Genomic DNA, 23733 nt, shown 5'->3' with positions numbered 1-23733 from the left:
ACTTTGTTTGCTTACACTTGGATAAAGGATTAAACTAAATATATAATTTATAGTCTTACCAAGTGAAAAAACTTCCAATATCTTTCTCTGATCCAGAGTAATTTAATAATAAGGTGCGACACCTTTTGGAAACTCATATAAGGAAATATGACTTCTACATTGCTTCAACCTTAGTATCACCTGGTCGGTGAGAATCGACTGTGAGATGCGGTGATTAATACCCTTGGAGGGTAATGGATGGCAATGCTGTAGCCAATGAAGTTCTAACTGAGGCTCGGCTATTGCTGTTACCCTCCTGCCATGATCGGAGCTTTAATAGCTCAAAAACACCTTATCCCTACACTGTCCTCTACAGATAACGGGGAAGATGAAAAGCATTCTTGCTTTGCCCCTTTAAGCCAGTCCTTATAAGGATAAGGACTTAGTATCACCTCTGGGTCCAGGAATGGGACCTATGCATTATGGAAAGGATCACTACCCGAAACCAGTCTGGGTAGTGACCCTTCCCATAATGCATAGTATTATACATGTCCACAAGAAGATGTACTTCGCATTATGGATACTAAGGCAAGTGATGTGAAGTCAGTCCACCTTTGCCACGAGTTGTCCCAGTCCTAAAGACACTTCAGGCACAAACTTTGTTTGCTTACACTTGGATAAAGGCTTAAACTAAATATATAATTTATAGTCTAATCAAGTGACAAAACTTCCAATATCTTTCTCTAATCCAGAGTAATTTAATAATAAGGCAACTCGTATAAGAAAATATGATTTCTGCATTACTTCAACCTTGGTATCAGGATCTGGCTTATTCGGTTATTTACTGGGTTCCAATCCATCAGACTTTTTTTTGCTTTCTCACTTGCAATTATTACAACTCCTTTCTAATGTCTTGCATCATCTCCAGAATACAATATGTAATATTTTTCAGTTCTTATCTTACCAAAGCCTGTCCATCTTGTTTCAGTAATTCCTAAGATATCAGTACTGTATTTGCTTATCTCATTGACTATTTGCTTGGTTTTTTCTGATTTGATACATTGTGCAAACTTTCCATGTTCAATTTTGAGTTTAATTTTAGGGTGAGTGATTGACCTCATTCATAAGTGAGGTTCCAAAAGGCTTGGCCCCCACCTGCATCATAGCTGTTGGCTCCTCTCCAAAGTCCTGTAAGTAGTCATCTGTCAGGGGGACTATGGGTCATAGCACTCTGCCCCAAGGGATTTCTTGCTTCACTCATAGTTTCTGTAATCAGCACTTTTTTACGAAAATGGGTGATTAGCCTGTTGTTCAACCTTCCTCTTTTACCCGGCCTTAGGACCGGCATAGGGATGAGCATGAGCTTCATCTATGGCAGAGTTTTCTTGACAAGCACAGCTGCATTAATTTACCTAAAATTTGGGAGATAGTCATTTTAAAAACTGATACTAAACCAACAAATGCAAGTTTCTTTTTATCCAGCATCACATACCAAGTTAGGACTTTACTTGTTTTGTCCATTGCAGTTTGAGCAGTGGTTAAATTCTAAATGAATAAGTTCCATGGCTCTATACAAAATAACCAATTGTATTTACCTTTGAATGCTATCCGGGAAAGCTCCAAACCTCCCCTTCCCTTTCACCATGCGTTCGTAACCAGGCAACTGTTGATATTGACTTTATATGCACATTCAAAACTGTAAACAATTGTTGAATAATAACACAATAATGTAAGCATAATTACCATAAAGGGAGAAAAGTCACAAAACAGAAAAATGTTCCTACAAAATAACCAGTTGTATTTACCTTTGAATCCGATTCACTGGTCGAGTGCTCAGCAAGTCAGCAAATCTTTTCTTTTGTTGAGCATATTAATATTATCGTATTACAACTGATGGGAATTCTATGTTTCTGTGGATTTGTTATAGACCTCTTTCTCTTCAGAAACTACACACAAACTGTCATTACAAACTCGTTTTGTATTATCGTATTATTGCTGTCATCTGAGCTGCTTTTTGTTTAACGAAGGTACCAATGTACTTATCCAAAGTTGAAATACCGTACTTACTAAAATATAACTCATCCTTGCATATAACTCATCCTTGCATATAACTTGCACCCCTGATTTTACTTTTCGAAAAAAGAAATTAACAAGTTTCGCATATACTTCACACATGAAAAAAAGCTTACATGTTCACGTCGAGGCGATAGTAACTTGCTCCGGCAGTAAACAACACCTCCTCCCTCCCTCCAATAGTCACTATATTGCAGAGAGACAAGAAAAACAAGTACAGTCATACCCCGAAGTTACGCGGTAGGTGGAACCAACAAAAAGCACGTAAGTCGAATTTGCGTAATTCAGGTATAATTTTGCATACAAACATACAAAATATTAGTTAATTGGGACCAAAGGTTTAGGTTTACAAAAACACCTATTTTTTTAAGAAATATAATCATAATTGTAGTTTTTCGTACATAAAAAAAAAAAAGAAAGTTATTTCGATGTCAATGGTTTCATAAAATCTAATAGATTCGTCTGACAGCATAATGTCTTTTTCTTGTCGTGCAAAATTTCTTCATAGCAAGCTAATGATATTTTTATTCCTTACCTTGTGGCTACAATTCGTTCCTCATTAGAATCTATGTCCTTCAAAATCTGTAAACCTTCCTTTTATGATTGTTCTTACTGTGGATTCCTGTAGATCAAACTTCTTTGCTAGTTCACAAATTTTTATTCCGCCTTCAAAATCCTTAATAATGTTGAGTTTTGTTTCTGAAGTCAATGTGTTTCTTTTCTTGCTAGCTGTAGAAGAATTGGACTTGCTTCCTTTGGACGACATTATTATTTTTTATGTGATAAAATTTTTATCAAGAACATAACATTAAACAATCGCAAGGTTTGTAGACTATAAAAATCGTGTATGAATGGAGACTGCACGAAACATGTCGTGCTTGTTCACAGCATGTGCGACACTGGCGAATGTGGCCGCACCAGAAAGATACGACTAGTGGTGAGGCAATACATACATATATGAAACCGCGTAACTCCGGATTCGCATAAGTCGGGGTATGACTGTACTTTTATTATATCAGTGAATAAGGTACAAGCACTCTGTGTAATATATTTCTCAACAAATAGCGCAATTAGAGACAACTGGGATAAAAATGACACTAATTAATGAATCGCATGTCCCCTCATACAGAAACTATGCTGTATAGACTCAAGTAAAACCATATTGCACTGGTAAACCCAGTATCTAACTAAAAACTATTGTTATTAATTAGATGTGTGTGAGTTCGCTCCCTGCAAAGCAGCAATAAAATTCAACCAAACGTGTTAAAACTAAGAAATATATATATATAATGAATGTTGTTATGGCAGTTCCACATATTATTGGAATTCGGTTGAAGAGAGTTAGCATTTCAACTCAGTTGTTGGCATGCTTTTATCTTTCCATCGTCCGCGTGGTTAGCCTAGTGGCTTTGTGCTTCGCAACCATATGCCTGGGGAAGGAGTGTCCTAGGTTTGATTCCTGTCAACGACGTGAGGAACTCAAGGATCTTTTTCAGCCATAGCCAAGTTAGCTGGTCTTGGGAGTGGACAGCAGGGTTTTTTCCGCCAGTTTATCTGGTGTTTTTTCATCCTGCAAGCAGGCAAACCGGTCTGAGGATACACACGGATTACAGTCAGGAATACTGACCCAGCCATAGGTCTGATTCGTCAGCCTATGCTGGTTCTGGAGCCCGGATAAAATTTGGGTGGGACTAGATGGTACTGCAAACTCCTGTATAAAGGGGGAACGCTGTATCATCACACGGAAAATATTTATCTTTCAGTCGCACAATCTTTTGTTAATACTGCACTAATCATATGCACGTCTTAATAACCTGCCATTGCTCTCTGTTTTGTGTTAGGTTTAATTACCGTAAAGGGAGAAAAGTCACAAAACAGAAAAATGTTCTGCGTTTGGGCCCGGTGAATAAAAAAGTTCTGGGTTCGAGTCCCGGGGCACCCTGGCTGAATTTAACCACTGAGTTTGAGTTGTTTTCCAACACTAATTGTTATTGCATATGCATTATGACAAGTTTTTTGAGCTTTAACGATACTAGTTTGAAATCCAGTGGAATATCAGCTACTTAAGGAATATCTTATTTTCATTCTTGGTGTTGTTTAATACTATCAAATATAAAGATGAATAGCTAGTTGAATGTTCAGTGTCAGTCCACATAAATACCATTAACAAATAAGTTGAACAGTAATGTGAATGAGGTGTTGAATTGCCACTAGTTGGAAAAAGTGACTATGGTATATTTACTTGGGTGGCAACTTGGCATTTAAGTGCTGCTGAGCAGGAAAAGGCAAGCGAATTTGAAAAGCTCAGATGGCAGTCTGGAGAAATAGCATGCAGTGATGAGTTAAGGTGGAAATCAATGATTTGGACACTGGTCAAGAAATATTTAAAAGTAACAGTGTTGAAATATATATTGCAATATATATTCCAAAGGTTAGAAAATAGGGTGGTTAAATTGGATGGATGGATGGATGAATGAATAACAAGATAATGCAGGCTGTTAAAGGTGGAAAGCAACAGTAACAGTTGCTTAGATGGAGAATATAAGCAGCAGCCTAAGAAGACTCAGTTGATAAGGAAAGCTAAAGTAAAGCATCAAAAAAAAAAAAAAAGGGGGGGGAGCTCTTTCAGCATGAAAAAAAAAAAAAATTGTGGAAGGATGATATTAGTTGATTGAAATGGTAGATAGATAATCACCACTGTAGATATAATTGAAGTATTTAATGAGCAAGTCATCTAGGTATTTCTTGTGTTGAGTAGTGATAGTTTACAAAACTTCAGTGACAAGGGATGGGTAGCAAGTTTGCTGTAACTTAAATTCATTAAACTCAATGCTAATAAAATGATAGCATTAGAAATATTACTGCATGTTGTTACATCCCTTAGTTCCTCCTTCTGGTTTTTCTTTTTTGTTCTTTTGGTTATTTTGTTTTCTTATAATACCCTAATTTAGTTTCTTATCTTAAGAAGCGACGTGTACATGAAATTAGTTCCTGACAAATTATTTTAGGATCGACTGTGCCAGCCAGAAACCAGTTTCTGATCCTAAGACTTAAGCTATTAATTATATCAACAATTTAATCGATGTTAGAGATCATGTGGTATGCAGTCGTGGCTCCCTTTTTCCCACTCTTTATACAGTATCCCGTACTTATACAGGTCCGAACTTTTCTAAGCGGTAGTTCAGTCTCAGACACAAGAACTCACAAGTTTTAGTTTAAAAGAATACATTTATTTGAACAAAAGATATTTACACTAAAATCATATCTCAATAATATAAGGATAAACTCATGCATAGATTTTCATACTACTGTAATACATCACTCAAATATCTTAAATGTTAAAATCTCCCTTATATATCTCTTATCACACAGGCTCATCTAATTTTATGTCAAGAGTTAATCATCCTTATTCTTGTATCTCACTTTAGGATTAAGTGATGCTCTCGTGGTTATGCAATTCTTAAATATTACCACCTTAGTAAAATGTACGATATATTTACTCCATTAACAGTCACTGTTTTAGTCAGAGGACTAAACTCTTCCCTGTAAAACTTATATAAGTTGTAGGCCATCTGTAAGGAACAGGGCCTTCACACACTATCACATATACTGAATCATTTAATAACTGTTCTACTATAATGTCTCTCTTAAACAAGAGATTAAATTAACATAGGAAGTCTTATCACAGACGATTAGTCCAAATGGATCACTTAGATGGCTCGAGCAGGGCAATGCTCAACGTTCTCTCTCCTTTTGTTTCCTCTCTTTCTATATGACTTGTTATATATATATATAATAAAAGTTCTGCACCTTACCAGCTATTTCCTTAATGAAGTTGGTTCCTAACTTTAGTCCTAGGTTAACTGGGTTTTCTTCGGATGTGGCAAGGGTCTCTTGTCGCTCCGCTGTCTGTTGCTTTCTTTTCTCCTCAAAGGATCTCCTTCGCCGTCCTCACATTGGTAGCAGATTTACCAATGGCTCTGTCTGCTGGTCTGCTGATGTTCTGTTGGATATCTTGTGCATATCGGATCCCACAGCAACATGGAATGTTGCTGGATACCTGAGACAAGCTTCCTCAGCCTTCACAGCCTTTGAACAAGAACACAGGAAAATATAGGAACACGAGAGAGCGTTTAAAGTGCATGCGGCTCCTTGTATTTCATCCGCGAGCACCCTCTCTCATTACTTTCGTCACCTACTTAACTATCCCTGATTCATCAGGTATTGATGATGTCACATTCTTTTCTCTATTCTTTTCTCTTGACGAAACTGTTACGGTTGAGGTTACTGGATGGCTATACAGTTTTTCTGCTTTGTCACTGTGGACTCTTACATAGTGATTTGACCTTCTGTTGATTGGTTGACATATGATTCTTATTTCTTTAACATAATTTTCCCATACTGGGCATGATTTTTGAATACAATTTGGACTATTTTATAACAATCTTACTAATTAAATTGATATATCCTCTTTGATTACAATTCATTTATTATTTCTTTACCCCTGCTCTTGAGAGTATAAGCACGTTTTTATCGTAAGTCAATTTCTTCTCATGTTGGGTTCGAAATAAATGGCTGACTGATAGTGGGCCGGTTATTTCCGACACAACAATGTTGACAGAAATGTCCAAGGAAGTTAATAATAGCCATGAAAGGCTTGTTTAACAAGTTCTTTTGGAATGTGGATGCTTGGAGTGCGTTTGAGGACAGAGAGGAATTGTATGCGAGAGATCACTTACATTTGAAAGAGGAAGGATGTAGGCATCTGGAGAGATTGCTGTTCTGAAAAAGTCAGTATGTCCCAGGGAGGATGGTAGCAGGGGTGGCCTCTTGTGGGAATGCATACTTGGGAGAAGGGGGACGACATCAGGTAACACTGAACCCAGTGGAGTCTAGAAGGGATAATACTGGGTATAGAAACAACGGCATTTATATGCTGTATGCTAATGCCAGGAGTATCCGGAATAAGGGAGAGGAATTGGTGGCGCAGATAGCATCAGCCTGGCAAAAAATTATTGGGATCACTGAGATGTGGTTGACAGAAGAGGATATAATAACAGGAATAGAAGTCGCTGGGTATAGCATATTTCGGCAGGATAGGAAGGGAAAGCGTGGTGGTGGAGTACTGCTTATGATAAGTTACGACCAATGTCCTCTAATAGTGGAGACTTTGGATGGCAGTGACACTAATGATTTTGAAAGCATATAGTGTGAGGTAGAGGTGGGCAAGACAGGATATTTAGTGGGATGTTGCTACTGACCCAGGAGTACAGAGGAGGGGAACAAGAAATGTTTAGACAGTTGAGTTTGGCAAGTGCGAGAAGAATGATTGTTATGGGAGATTTTAACTACAGTAGTATAAACTTGGGAGAGAAAGATGCATGTAGCAATAAGGGAATGGAATTTCTAGAATTCTTGAGGGACAAATGTCTTAGGCAACATGTAATAGAGGGAACAAGAGGTTCAAGAATTTTGGATTTGGTTATAGCATCAGAAGAGTTGATAATAACTGAGGTGACATCTCTCCCACCAGTGGGAGAGAGTGACTATATGGTTTTGACTTGGAAAATGAATAGACATGCAGGAGTATCAAAGAGACGGGAACGTATGTGGAATTATAAGGCAGGTGATTGTAATAGTCTAAGACATCAACTTGGGGAAGTTTCATGGAGGGAGGAATTGGAAGGCCATGATATCATTAGTGCGTGGGAAATTATGAAAGAATATTTATTAGCGGCAATGGTAAGTTGTATACCACGAGTGAACAAGAGGACACAATTTGGAGTAAAGTGGATGACAAACAATATTAACATGTTCGCTGCCAACTACGAGTATACTCGTAGTTTGTATATGAGCTTCGCAAGCCAACTACGAGTATACTCGTATGTTGATTTACCGACCTCCTATGTGAAACACAAGTTAACCCTTAATATATTTACCTTCATTTGGACCCTTGGATTCGGAATAAAGCGGAGAGCATGTCTGGGGGCTTGGTAGAAGGGAAATAATTTCAGCTAAAATATTGTATATTATACATGTGGCTCAGAAGCCAACTACGAATATACTCGTATGTCGATTACCAACCTCCTGTGACAAGCGTGAGTTAATCCGTAGTATAATAACACGTAATTTGTAAATCAATTTAAAACTAATAAAATCAATAAAAATAAAAACCAATCAATAAAATAAAAAAACAATTTATTCAAATTAAGAATGGTACATTTTAAAACAATTTTCCACGCACAATGGTGTTTTTTCCTGGCAAACAGGACAGTAGTAATGTGTTTCGCGTGTTCGTTTGTTTCGTGTACACACATGGGCTTTGTCGGCGATTCTTTTTTTCTCTTGGTGGTAAAATTTCCAAATAATGAAAATCTCGATTCCTCCTGATATTCTCTGATGCTGTAAGCTCATCCATTACAACAAAAACTGAGATAAATTGATCTCTAAATTTTAACGCAGTCATTGCATTTCCAGTAATCATGCTATAAAATTTAATCGCATTTTGAGTGTATATCTCAAAAATGCATATTGCCAATTTCTTTGGCAATATGCATTTGATCAGAAAGATTGGTGCCTGACATTCCCAAATTATAATCCCTAACGATGCTTGGTTTTAATTGAAATTTACCATTCCGATTTTGCGTTTCAACCATTTCAAATTTGTGCATATTTGAAATGGAAAGAACTTCCCTCTTATCCTTCCGTTTCCTGACTACAACAGAACCTCTTCTTTGCCAGACAAATTCCCCTTTCTTTAGTTTCTTCTGAATAACATCTGGTGGAATGTTTTTCCTATTATTTATCAGCGTTACACACACACACGTACGATTTTCTGTCGGTAAGCAATTCCATCAGAGCTACAGAATTATAAAAATTGTCCATATGCAATACATAACCCCCGTCTAAATATTCTTCCATCAAGTGGAATACAATATCATATGCGTGAGCCATTTTTGCTAAAGAGGATTCTGATTTTCCTGTATAAATTTTTATTTTTATCACCAATCCATTCGATTCGCATAGTTCATAGAATTTCACACAATATTTATGTTTTTTGTTTTTTATGTATTGCCGAAACTCCAGTCTATCACGCCACAACACCATTGACTCATCAATACGAGATTACTCGTAGTTGGCATATAAAACAAAATTCTGTCTGATAAGCCAGCTACGAGATTACTCGTAGTGACCTTGAAGATGCAAAAAGGGCTTGGCGTGCGGGAACAAACAATGCCTGAGGGGCGTGGCAGCGAAACTTGTTAAACAGGAATTGCATGCGAAAAAGAGGCTGTTTAAGAGATATAAGGAGACAGGAGAAGAGAAGATGCATGAAGAGTATAAGACACAGGCAGGAAGAGTGACTAGTATGGTAAGGAAGATGAAACTGGAATATGAGAGGAGATTAGCCTTAAGATCCAAAGAAAATCATAGGGAATTTTTTTAGATATGTGGCGAGTAGGAGGAGAAATGACTGTGGAAGAATGATATTGTGGGATAAAAATGGGAATAGAGTGATTGATGCAGCAGACATAGTAGAATTGTTCAATGAACACTTTATTGGAGTATTTCATTGTGGAGGAGTGAGTTTTAATGCTAGAGGGATAGGGTAGGTTCAAGGTTTAGAGGTGAAGGAGGAGAGTGTTTCAAATACTGACTACTCTGGATGTCAGTAAAGCTGTGTGACTGAATGGTATTTCCCCACGAGTTTTGAGAGAATGTGCTAGGGAACTGACAGTGCCTTTGAACTGGCTTTTCAATGAAAGTCTGGCTGCTGGAAAGGTGCCCATGGAATGGAAGGAAGATAAAATAGTGCCATTGCATGAGGGCGGTAGCAGACTGGAAGTGTCTAATTATACACCAGTTTGTGTGTTATCAGTATTTAGTAAGATCTTGGAGAAAGTAGTGAAGGACCATATACAGCATTGGGCAGATGAGGGTAATGTTATCTGTGAGAGTCAACATGGATTTGTGAAGGATTGCTTTTGTTTTAGCAATATGCTGGCCTTTTATGATAAAGTTAAAAGAGCATTAGATGAGGGAAAGGCATATACTGCCATTTTCTTAGACTTAGCGAAGGCATTTGACAGGGTGCCACATGATAAGCTGCTATTTAAGTTGCAGCACACAGGTCTGGATGTCAGATTGGTCAACTGGATTCAGGATTCACTGTCCAATAGGTATCAGAGAGTTGTGTATGGTGTGGCCGTTTTAAGGAAGCAGAGGGTTACAAGTGGGGTCCCATAGGGCTCAGTACGGGGACCTATATTGTTTAACCTTTATATCAATGACATTGTCAGTGGATTGCAAGGGGATATTCAGTTGTTTGCAAAGGATTATTAGTAATAGGGCAGATGCGGCAGCCCTGCAAGAGGATTTGAATAAGCTAGATAGATGGGCAAATGAATGGGAGTGTTGGTTTAATGCAGCAAAATGTAAGGTCTTGAGGTTTGGGAAACATCAATGGGACAATGAATACTCTATGGGAGGAGTTAAACTGGAGGAAGTAGGAGAGACAAGAGATCTGGGGTTGATGATTGATAGAAACCTGAAATTTAGGGGACATATTGCAAAGGTGGTGAAAGTAACAGAGAGGATTGCTGCAATAATGAGAAGGACACTGACCTGCACAGATAAAACAGTTATCATTCTGTTGTATAAGACTCTGATCCGCCCACACTTGTACTATTGTTCTCAGATTTGGTCCCCAGGATTTGAAGGGGATAAATTAACTGTGGAAAGGGTACAAAGGCAGATAACAAAGATGGTTTCAGGGCTGTACAATGATAGTTATGAGGATCGGCTGAGGGAATGTGGACTGCAGAGTTTGGTGGATAGAAGAAGGAGAGGTGATATGATTGAGACTTTTAAACTGTTGAGAGGTGGTTACAGGGTTGACACTGGGGAGTTCGCTTGGTTGAACAGGGGAAGGAGTGATGACAAGAGGCCATCCGCTGGAAGTTACGAAAGGAAACTGTGAGCAAGAGGGTGAAGAGTGGTTTCTTTGCATGGAGGGTGGTTCAACCATGGAATGCATTGCCTGATGGAGTGGTGAGAGTGAGAATGGTCAATGAGTTCAAGGAGTGGTATGATAGACTTTGTGTTTCTTAGGAAGGACCTCCCATGATGAGTCTTTTGACTCCATGGAGGCCTGAAGAATAATAATAATCCTAAAAAGAGTGGACAGGGGATAAAATAAATTTTTCCATTTCACAAAGGAATATCAAGACTGAGGCTTTGAATTACAGTAGCTTATGTGTATCTGGAGTTGTGATTATGTTGTTGGAAAGGATAGTGTGGGCTTTGATGTTGGTTGATAACAGCAGGTTACACAATAGGATACAGATTACAAGCGTGTTAGATGTATTGGAAAAGGGGAATGTATGTGTAGTCACATCTTTACATTTTGTAAAGATATTCATATTTTGTGAGTAATTTAATGGATGGGATTGGATAACAGATTTCTTAGTTGGATATGGTTGCAGAAAAGTCACTGTTGATGCCACAGAGGTCTTTTTATTGGCCATTATTGTTTAATTTATATGATATTGTGCGAGACTTACATGGTGATATGCAGGTGATGCAAGGTTGGGAAAGCTGTGAGGAGTGAAAGGATGTTGTGGCTTTCCAGGTGGATTTGTAGACTGGTTATTTGAGCAAATGAGTAGGGCTACAAGTTCAATATTGCCAAGTAGTAAATTCTGAAATTTGAAAGGCAGAGGTGGTTTTATTATGATATTTCAGTCAGTTTGGATGTATCTGAAGGAGGTGAAGAAGCTAACTGATGTTAATGGCAGTCAAGAAATGGAAATTTTGGAGTCCTATTGTTATAATTGTGATGACATCCAATGGATGGATTATGGCATTGAGACCCATGTAGAAGTAGAGATGTTGTTCCACATTCACACCCAAGTCCATAGGTATTAGGTTGGCGAGTGGAAGTGTTATCCAGTCTGCTAGCCAGGTTGGTAAGACATTGATCAGACTACATATGAACTATGCTTTTGGAAAGGATCCAGAGAATGCTGACTAAGATAGTGTCAGCTTTCAATGTTAGATAGATTGTGGAAATGCAATCTGCAGAGGATGATAGGAGGACAGATATAATTGAGATATATAAGTTTGTGTGGAATTTGTACCAGATTAACATGGAAGAGAATTTTCAAGAGTGAAGGAAGGGATATAGGAGTAATATAAGAGGCTGTTCCTGAGAGTGTATAAGGGAGGTTCACACCTTATAGGTTTTTGTTTAACATGTGGTTGGCAAGTCTAATATATACATTCCCTGGGAGTGGCAGAGTGAAGAAATAGGCAACGAGTTTAAGACATGGTTTGTGTTTGATGGGAAGAATCTCTCATTTGACTCTGGAGATCTGGTGATAATAATTTTCATTAGCCATATTAAATTATTCATCAATTTACTTGGGTTTAAAGTTAGCTCTAGTAGGATATTGTTTTTATATTTTATGTTTACAGTTTTTTGAGACTGTATTATTCTAATTGATTATGTTTTAAACATTTGTTATTTTTTTAAGTTGCTTCAAAACCTAGGTTTGTGGAAAGAATGCGAACTTATCCTACTATTCTACGGCAAGCAGTAGGTACATCAGTCCATTTGAGATGCCAGACTGTTGGATATCCACCACCAAATATTTACTGGTTTAAAAATGGAAAGAGCCTAATGACCGATGGCACTACACGTGGCTCAAATAGAGGGCCTTTCACCCTTCGTCTTGATAATCTTGAGGAGCATGATAGTGGTGACTACGTGTGCATTGTAAATAATACCTGTGGATCCATTCAGGCTAATTTTACTCTTGAAGTTCGAGGTAAGTTGTTCATTTTGGCATCTTTACTGGTACATATGTATATTCATTATTGATTTTATTTACATGCACACTATTATTATTAACATTTGACCTCCGTGGAGTCAAAAACCCATTGTGGGAGATACACACTGCTCATCCTACTGTGCCTTAAACTGATTCAATGTGACTGTGTTCACAACACACTCAGGCAATGCATTCCACTCACCAATCCACTCTGCATTGGAGAACCTACTCCTCACTCCTCTGCTCACACCCTCCTTATACAGTTTCCAGCGATGGCCTCTTGTTCTACCCTCCCCCCTTTCCCTCTCCCATTCTATGAAAATTCTCTTCAATGTCAACCTGATAACAGCCCTTGACTAGCTTATATTGCTCAATCCTATCTCCCCCTCCCAATCAGTATTTCTTCTACATTGATTGAAATGGCTTATGATTTTGTTTTCCCCAGTTGTTTGCGGTTGGTTTCAAGGGACGTCCAAAAGATCTTTAATCATAATCATATATGAAAGTTCAGTTGAATATTGGTATGTAGAAAATTCACTGATAAGTTTATTGAAAGACAATTTATCAAACGAAAATTCATCAAAAGCTCAATTTACCAAAAAAAAAACAATTAAAACAGTTAACCTGTTTTACAAGTCAACAGTTACTTGAAAAACAATTCATTGAACAACAGTTAACCAAAAAAAGTAATTCATTAAAAAGGCAATTCCTTGGAAGAAAAAAAAAGATCGAACAATCAATTTTCACAAAAAAAAAAAAAATTGAAAGACAAGTCTCAAACACCTATAATTCATTGAAAAATCACAGTTTATCAAAACTACAAATTATTGAATAAACAGTTCACTAAAAATGAATTAAGACAATTTCATGAAAACAAATTGATTTGAGAAGTAGCTAATTAATAAGTATTTATGTCAAAATACACAACAGTATTTATTTTATACAAAGCTGATACATAATTTGTTCTGCATTAAAGAATTATTAATATTATTAATGTCATTCTTATAATTATTTTTGATGTTTGTTTGGAAAAATAGTGAGAAAATAACTCGTGAACTGTTGCAAAAAAAAAAAAAAAAATGAAAGAGCATTATGAATAAAATTTCTTTCTAGAAAGACCATGTCCCATGAAAAGAAAAATACTACATATTATACTTCACATTTGATAACAGATACGGTCACTGCTAGTTTTGATATTATTTGGTCAAAGTATAATAGATAATTTTTAGTATTATTTTAAATAAAAATGTATAGGTACTCTATTTTTACTTCTGTTGTGAAAGTTTTGAGACTAAAGCATAATCTGAAATACAGGCATATTCAGGTCGTACGACATGTTAGGTTCCAGACCGCTGTTGTATAGTGAATTACGTTGTCTAGTGAATCATTGCCTTCCCCCCCCCCTCCCATTTATAGATGCACGTTATGGTTTAAAAATGTTTTTAAGCAGTCATATACATGCATAAATGACATAAAAAAATTATTTACATCTGATGCACAAACAAACAATTTTGAATAATTTTTGCAACATTTTGTTAATAATAATTATGAATAACTTGACTTAAGGAAATACATCACCTAGTTTAGTCATTTTCCATTTCATCAATAAGATTGTCATGTTATTAACTAGTGTAGCATATGTTTCACTTCACTTTTATTTATTTATTCGTATGGGGTTTCCCCCATTCCTCCATCATCCCTTAGGACTGGTTGAGCCCTCCTAGTGAAGGATTGGATAAGTATTTTATGACTGTAGATCCATGTGTGTGTGTGTTCACAGGCCGGTTTGCCTGTTCTGAGGGATGAAAAACCCAAGTTTTCAGTGGGGAAAAACCTCCTATCTCCGTATGAGACCGTCTCATTTTTAGTCAACTCACCTTTAGTTGAAAGAGACCAGATAAAGATTCCTCGCATCATGGACGGGAATTGAACCCAGGTCTTTCTAATCTATACCAACTGAGCTACCGAGTCCCTTTCACTTCACTAAGAAGTTATCTTTGTTTTTAACAACTGTAACAACAATAATGCAAGGTAAGCCTAGCCTGTGGCCTCCCTGTTCAATACATCATTGTCACTAAATTTAGTAATTTTAATCATAATATCTAATATATTCTTCTTTCATCTTCTTCTTCTTTTCACTGGAAGCAACAGCACCCTCCTTACTATGAAATTTATCTTCCATTATTAACAACAATAAAATAATAGTTACATTTATAATTATAGTTATTATTCGCAGCAAAACACCAAACAAAGATGTAGCAAGGTTGTTATTAGTCATGTTGCTAAAACTGTCATATGAGCAAATTCATCATTGTATAAATAGGCATTGGTTATAACTGAAGTGTGTCATAACAGCAGATTGTTGTAAAGTTGAAGCATCTTAAGGTGGGGTATTACTGTATCTGTAGTTTGGATCAGTTGCTACTCCCCCCCCCCCCCCAAATAGTTCAAAGTCATGTTTTTGATTTTAGACTTAGTGTACCAGTCTTTTGATAGGCATTTTGAGTGCATGTTGATACAGCTATAACTGTTTTTCTTGGATTTTTACCATTATTAGAATATTGTGATTTGATTCTTTTCTGATGTCATTGATTTTCATTTCAGTTCATACTATTTTATTTATTTTCCTGAAATATTTAACAAAGCCTGTTAATCTTTGTTCTTCTTTTTGTTTGACAACTCAAGTCTCTTCAGTAGTGAACTGCAGGGAATACATTGAGCTATATATTTAAGTATTTTATCAAACATCTATAAATTTGGTTGGATCATACATCATGCTTTAATAGTTTTACACAACACCAAAACAATAAATAATAAATGAAATATTTTTTTTTAGCTGGATAATATTTAGAGACGTAGTTAACGGAGGATGATATAATAACTGGAATTGAAGTGGCAGGGTACAGTATTTTTCGGCAGGATAGGAAAGGAAAACCTGGTTGTGGAGTACTGTTTATGATAAGTGATAACTTATGTCCTCTAAGAGTGGAGGCTTTGGAAGGCAGTGACACAGGTGGTTTTCAAAGCATATGGTGTGAGGTAGAAGTGGCCAAGACAGGATATTTAGTGGGGTGTTGCTATAGACCAGGGAGCACAGAAGGTAAGGACCAGGAGATGTTTAGGCAGTTGAGCTTGGCAAGTGTAAGAAGAATGATTGTTGTGGGAGATTTTAACTACAGCAGTATAAGCTGGGAAGAGGAAAAATCAAGTAGTAAGAAGGGGATAGAATTTCTGGAATTCTTGAGGGACAAATGTCTTCGGCAGCATGTAATAGAGGGAACAAGATGTTCATGAGTTTTGGATTTGGTCATAGCATCAGAAGAGCTGATAATAAGTGAGATGACATCTCTCCCACCATGTTGGAGAGAGTGACCATGTGATTTTGACTTGGAAGATGAACAGACTTGCAGGTGTATCGAAGAAAAGGGAACATATGTGGAATTATAAGGCGGGTGATTATAATAGTCATGGGTATCAACTAGGGGCAGTTCCATGGAGGGCAGAATTGGAAAGCCAGGATATCATTAGTGCTTGGGAAATTGTGAAAGAATATTCGTTAGCAGCAATAGTAAGCTGTATTCCACGGGCGAAGAAGCAGACACAATTTGGTGTAAAGTGGATGACAAATGATATAAAACAGGAACTGCAGTTGAAAAAGAGATTATGGAAGATATATAAGGAGAGGGGTGGAGGACAGCTACATGAAGAATATAAGACAGGCCAGGAGAGTGACCAGAATGGTGAGGAAGGCAAAACTAGAATATCAGATGAGATTGGCACTAAGATCCAAAGAAAATCCTAGGGAATTTTTTAGCTATGTGGCCAGCAGGAGGAGAAATGATTGTGAAAGAATGACATTGCAGGATAAAAATGGGAATAGAGTGACTGATGCGAAGGACATAGTGGAGTTGTTCAATGAACACTTTATTGGAATATTTCATCTTGGAGGAGTAAATTTTAATACTAGAGGGATAGGTTAGGTTCGAGCTTTAGAGGTGCAGGAGGAGAGTTTGTTCCAAATACTGAGTACTCTGGATATCAGTAAAGCTGTTGGACTGGATGATATTTCACCACGGGTTTTGAGAGAATGTGCTAAAGAACTGACAGTTCCATTGGTCTGGCTTTTCAATAAAAGTCTGGCTGTGGGAAAGGTACCCAGGGAATGGAAGGAAGATAAGATAGTGCCATGCATAGGGGCAGTAGCAGACTGGAAGTGTATAATTATAGGCCTGTTTGTGTGTCATCACTAGTTAAGGTCTTGGAGAAATTATGAGGGACTATATACAGCATTGGGCAGATGAGGGTAATGTTATCTGTGAGAATCAACATGGATTTGTTAAGGGGTGCTCTTGCTTTAGTAATATGATTGCCTTTTATAATAAAGTGACAAGAGCAGTTGATGAGGGAAAGGCACATACTGCCATTTTTTTGGATTTTGCAAAGACGTTTGACAGGGTGCCACATGATAAGCTGATATTTAAGTTGCAGCACATGGGTTTAAATGTCGGGTTAGACAAATGGATTCAGGATTGGCTGACTGATAGGCATCAGAGAGTTGTGTATGCTGGGGCAATATCAAGGAAGCAGAAGGTTACAAGTGGGGTTCCACAGGGATCAGTACTGGGAATTCTATTGTTCAACCTTTATATCAATGATATCGTCAATGGATTACATGGGGAAATTCAGTTGTATGCAGATGATGTGTAGGGTTATCAGTAATAATGCAGATGTGGCAGCCCTGCAAGAGGATTTGAATAAACTAGACAGATGGGCAAATGAATGGGGGTATCGGTTTAATGCAGCAAAATGTAAGGTCTTCAGGTTTGGGAAACATCAATGGGACATTGCATACTCTATTTCGGTGATTACACCACGCTTTTTATTATTCAGTTATACAAAATACTGAAATAATAGTTCCCGACAAGTTTCGTAAATCATAGGATTTACATCTTTAGGGGATAAATAGTATTTAACTTAAAGTTTAAACAAGAGAATTAATAAATACAAATCATAACTGTCTGGCTATTCATAAAACTCGAATAACAGAATGCAGATATAAAACGTTATCGACGTCGAACAATACTGGACAATGTCACTTGTTCTCGTTCATACAGTCCAAGCTCAGATTGAGGTTGATTTTTTATTAGAGCTGACCACACTTGATGGAGAATTAAACCTTGATTTTTATTGCATTGGGTTGGGGTTTTTAGCATATTAGCAGCTTCTTTAAATTTTCTTATATAACTGTTGTTTTCTATGTATGACATCATCGCTTTTTGCCAGAGTACATCGTGTCCAGTGGAAGTGGTATGGAAAGCAAGCTTCCTTATATCAAAAATGTTACAGATAAGCTTGCCAAATTAATGAACAAACACAACATAAAAGTAGCCTTCCTTCCTATGGAAAAAATCTCAAGATTCCTAAATCCACCAAAACCACCTCATCGTCCTCTTAAAAAACCAGGAGTCTACAAAATCCATTGCTCTTGCGGGATTTGCTATGTAAGACAGACAGGAAGATCTGGAGAAATACGCATGGCCGAACACCAAAAAGACGTACAATACAAAAGAGAAGAAAAAATGGGTCTTGCTTTCCATACCACTTCCACTGGACACGATGTACTCTGGCAAAAAACGACGATGTCATACAACAGTTATATAAGAAAATTTAAAGAAGCTGCTAATATGCTAAAAAACCCAACCCAATGCAATAAAAATCAAGATTTAATTCTCTATCAAGTGTGGTCAGCTCTAATAAAAAATCTACCTCAATCTGAGCTCGGACTGTATTAACGAGAACAAGAACACGTGACATCGTCCAGTATTGTTCAACGTCAATAACGTTTTATATCTGCATTCTGTTATTTGACTTTTATGAATAACCAGATGGTTATGATTTGTATTTATTAATTCTCTTGTCCTTGAGGGTACATGGCAGGAATTTGATGATGATGATGATGATGAAACTTTAAGTTATACTATTTACCCCCTGAAGATGTAAATCCTATGATTTACGAAACTTGTCGGAAACTATTATTTCAGTATTTTGTATAACTGAATAATAAAAAATGTGTTGTAATCACCGAAATATATCTTTTGAACCAATTAATTTGAACCACAGAAGTCTACGCCTGCAACTGCATACTCTGTCGGAGGAGTTTTACTGGAGAAAATAGGGGAGACCAGCAATCTGGTGGTGATGATTGATAGAAAACTGAAATTCAGGGAGCATATTGCAAAGGTGGTGAGGGGAGCTCAGGAGACACCCACAAGCTGTCTCCTGAGCTCCTCATAATCATCCCCCTCCTTGTAGTTCCACATATACCCTTTTTTCACAGGGGTCCTCACACTGCTGGCAAATTTCAAACTGTAATGCACTAAGTTAGGACTTCAGACCTTTTGTCATCAACATTCTTTAATATTCTATCTAACATTCTTTAAATTAAAATTTTTACAGTTGTTTGGTTAGAGTTGATCTTAGAATGCTTATCTCCCAAATTTTAGGCAAATTAATATAGTCACACTTAATAGCTGCATTGATTTGCAGCCATTAACTATGGCTGCAAATACAGCCACCCCTAACTTAAGCCAAAACATTATTATTTGTATCTCATATATTCTGCTTACATCTGAAAAGATAGCTGAAGTGTTTATTATTATTATTATTAACATCTGACCTCCATGGAGTCAGAGACTCATCTTGAGAGGTACATACTATTGCCCACATTGCTCATCCAACTGTGCTTTAAACTGATTCAATGTGTCTACATTCACAATACACTCAGGCAATGTATTCCACTCACCAACCATTCTCCATGCAAAGAACCTACTGCTTACATCCTCTTTATACAGTTTCCAGCAATGGCCTCTTGAAAAATCTATTCCATGTCAACCTGATAACAACCCCTGAGAATATATATGAGAATAACTTATAATACTAAGTCTGTCCACATGGTTTAGTCATAATTTATTCTGTGTTTAATAGTTTCTTCATAAATTGTCTGGGATTAAGATGACTAAATAATTAAATTTTTAACCTGTTCTAATTTATTTCCTTAAGCATTAAGTTCTTCTTTGCCTTTGTTTATTGTCATTGCTTTGTTTTTACTAAAATGTATCTGTATTGCATAATCTTTGTTTTTATTTAGGTTTTCTTTCACACACTTTTCCTTATTATCTATAAATAATATATCTGCACATTTTAGATCATGTAATTTTGCTTTTTTTTAATGTAACTCTCACCCAAGAAAAGTTGTAAACATATTGTACATTAATACAATGGGCATATTAAGGATAATATTTAATTTTTTTTAATTTGTTTTTTATAAATATATATATATTTATAAAATATATAAATATATTTTTTTCTTGTATTTATTTATTTTCTGTTTTTTATTTATTTATTTTCTGTTTTTTATTTATTTATTTTTTCAAGCCACTTCAGGTCTCCATTATGCACAGTAGTCATCCAGTCTCATACTGGATGATGAAATTCATCTCCCACCCAAGGACAATTACAAATGTCCATACCTACTGCAGGATTTGAACTTGCAGCATGTTGGCTGGAGAGCTGATATGTTAACCACTCAGCCAGCCATTCAACCAGACTGGCAGGGTGGACCATGCCAGCTAATCAGAATGGAGGTTAACTCGTTTACCATTTCCTCTACTGATAGGTTAAACAAATTTGGTGAGAGAGGACATTATCTGGACTCTTCCCTTATCTGGTATTTCATAAGTTTCAACTGCTCAAAAATTTTTTTTACTGGAGTATTATTATTATTACGGGCGACTCCAGGGACTCCTTAGACTCGTTGAGGGAGGCCCTAAACATCATGTCCACACAACTATATGACATTCTCACAGTATCTATCATACCTTGCCTTGAACTCACTCACCATCATAGCACCCACAACACTCTGGCAGCTTATTCCACTCATTTACCACTCTAAAAGTAAAGAACACAGCTCTAACACCCCTGCTAACCACACTTTTGCCCAGCTTCCATGGGTGTCCCCTAGTTCTCCCACCACCAGTCCTGATCTCAAAAATATCCTCTGAATTAATCCTATAGAAACCCTTTAGCAATTTGAATGTCTTAATCATATCTCTGCTTTTCCGCTTATCAAGTAATTTCTGCAACCCACAAATCTTCAACCTGTTCTCATATGGTTCATTCCATAGACCTGTTATCATCTTAGTCACTTGCCTCTGGATCCTCTCCACCTCCTCCCCATCAAGAAGGAACCTAGGTGACCAAATCTTGGCACAGTAGTCGAGATAAGGACTTATCAAGGCTCGGTACAGAGGTACAATACCTTGCTTGTCTCTGCTCGTCAAGGTTTATTATGATATTGAGCGTTCTTTTTTTTCTCTTTTCTTTTTTGTTTTAATATTTGAAATAGCCTTATTTAATCAAATGCTTGTTTAAAGTTTATAAACCAGCAATAAGCATTTTTTTTTTCATGTGAGTTCTACACTTGTAAAAGAATGTATCTGTTGTGAATCTTCCTTTTCTAAATCTAAGGTGTTTATTTCCTGTATATTTCCCGTAAGTTGCTTTTATACTGTTGTGTATAATTCTTATAAAGAATTTATATGTGTAAGTTAATAAGGTTATAATAGTCTATAGTTAGTATGTTAACTTTTTATCTTTCTATCTGCATCTTAATTTCTAGTTATTAGGGATTTCTCTAGAGGTTAAACTTTCATTCCATAACTACACTAAATAATGATTTGCTCTTATTCCTTCACACTCCCAGAATTGGGTCAGTTTCATCTCTACCTGGGGTTTCTGTTTTCATTTGTCTCATTGTAGCATTTATTTCCATCCGTAATATTTTTCACCTTATTTTTTATCAAACTTTTTATTTGTAATTTTTAGGGTTAGTTTTTGCAGAAATTTGTCTGAAGTGATAATTCCAAATTTCAGAAATTTTTTGAACTTTACCAGTCGTCTTTTATCTTTCATTTTTGATGGTACAGGTTTATGTTTTTGGAAGTTCTTTTAATGTACCATGTATTAATTTTATATTATGGGATGTATCCTGACATATATTTGCTTTCTAATTCATCCAGTTTGCTTTTACTTTTTTACATTTAGATGTGATACTATTTTTTTTTTTTAATTTTAAAAGTGTGTGGGGTTTTATTTGTAATTAAGACATGCTTTGAGTAATAAGTTCTTATTTTACTTTCTTTTGACTCCACTGGTCTTTTATTTGAGAAGTAAGCCAATTATTATTATTAGGTCTCTCTCTCTCTTTCTCTTTTCCCCCTCCTTCTTCTGTGTCTCTCTTTTTTTGTTTTTATAGATTTGTTTTATTGTACTGGTATTGCATTTTTTTCTTTTTCCTAAAATTCTGTATTTTCACAGTGAGTATGTCAATATCTCAAAACTTTATTTTGGTTAATAGAATTCGTGATCAGAATCCATGTTTTCTTTCAAATGTTTTATATTTTGGAATGATGTTTTTCATTTTTGTTGATTAAGATATAATCATTGCAATGTTTAGTTTTGCATCAGGTGAAGTCCATATATATATTTCTGATGATTTCTATGAAAAAAACAGTGATCACTGTTTGTGTGAAAATTTAACTATCACTCTTTTATTTCTTTCATCAATCCAAAATTTCCCCATTGTTTGGCCCCCCCCCCCATATCTTTAGAATACCTGCTTGTTTCTGCATTAAACTCTCCCATGTCGTTTATTATTAATAATAGTAATATTATAAGAAAGCTTCCACGGAATAAACAGATTCATTGTGGTAGCAGGTAACACATCCATCATTCTGAATCTTAAATTCATACACATTTCTAGCATTCACAATGCATTCTGGCAATGAATTTTACTCATCTACTGCTGCCATGTAAAAAAATCTACTCCCCACTTTTGCTCTTAACCAGACCTTTACACTACTCCAGGGATGCTCTCATTCACTCCTCTCACAGTCTACTCTGTATTAATCTAATAAAATCCCCTTAGTACATCATTGTCATGTCATCTCTTTTATACTTATATGTTAAACTCTGTAGTTTCCCTTCCCATCCTCTCTCCCTAATCAAGATTCCAGTGTCCTGATATTGCCTTAGACTACTGAGTTTCCACATCACAATGGAAACTAGATGCCAAATTTGATTGCAGTGATCCATGGGTGGTCTCCTGAACCATCCCCTTATCTCTACTTGTCAGTATGTTCCATATCATAACAGCAATACACTATGTAGTCTTTGCAGCACTTGATGCACATCTGAACTAAAGCCACTTTTGAGCATCATCACTCCCAGATATTGAATCCCCCCCCCCCCCCGAAGCCAATATAGTACACAGCTTTATAACTCTGCACTTCAAAATACAACACCTTGCATTTATTAACATTAGAAGTGTATCCCCACTCATTCATCTAAGTTAAAAATTTATTTAAAGAGAGTTAACATCAGCATCACTCTTTATAACTTTGTTCTATTTTGCATCATCAGCAAATAACTGAAGATCCCCTGTCAGTCCACACAAAATATAAGTAATACATGGGTTAGACTTTACTGATCTAAGAGCAGAATAGAACCCTGCAGCATACCAGAGTTACCTTTCTTTTTTTGGGCCACTTCAATACAATAACTTGCTGATATTAAGAGAGTCATTCTGCAATCCATCTGAGCAGTTTGTTATCCATCCGATTATCCCCATCTTATATAACAACTTGTCATGTGACAATCTATCAAATGTCTTTCCAAATTCCAAAAATATCATTGCAAATGAGTTTCCCTTATCCAGAATATTTTGCTACTATTATAAAGTGCAAGTAGATTGCTAAAGTAAGACTTTTTTTATTATTATTATTATTATTAT

The 23733-nt window shown here is 36.4% G+C and overlaps 1 protein-coding gene across 1 annotated transcript in view; it reads left to right on the top strand.

The window, feature by feature from the left end:
* The window catches only part of LOC150106425 (fibroblast growth factor receptor-like 1), a 59353-nt gene that overhangs the window by 20105 nt on the left and 15515 nt on the right, over positions 1-23733 (top strand). The window contains exon 4 of the mRNA XM_090392994.1: positions 12588-12881. Coding sequence (XP_090249120.1) covers positions 12588-12881 — 294 coding nt within the window. The remainder of the gene's footprint in view (positions 1-12587; positions 12882-23733) is intronic.

The sequence above is a fragment of the Typopeltis vanoorti genome, chromosome 5 (genome assembly GCF_054136105.1).
Source record: "Typopeltis vanoorti isolate ZY-2024b chromosome 5, IOZ_Tvanoo_1.0, whole genome shotgun sequence".
Classification (NCBI taxonomy): domain Eukaryota; kingdom Metazoa; phylum Arthropoda; class Arachnida; order Uropygi; family Thelyphonidae; genus Typopeltis; species Typopeltis vanoorti.
This window is presented reverse-complemented; position numbering and strand designations above follow the sequence as displayed.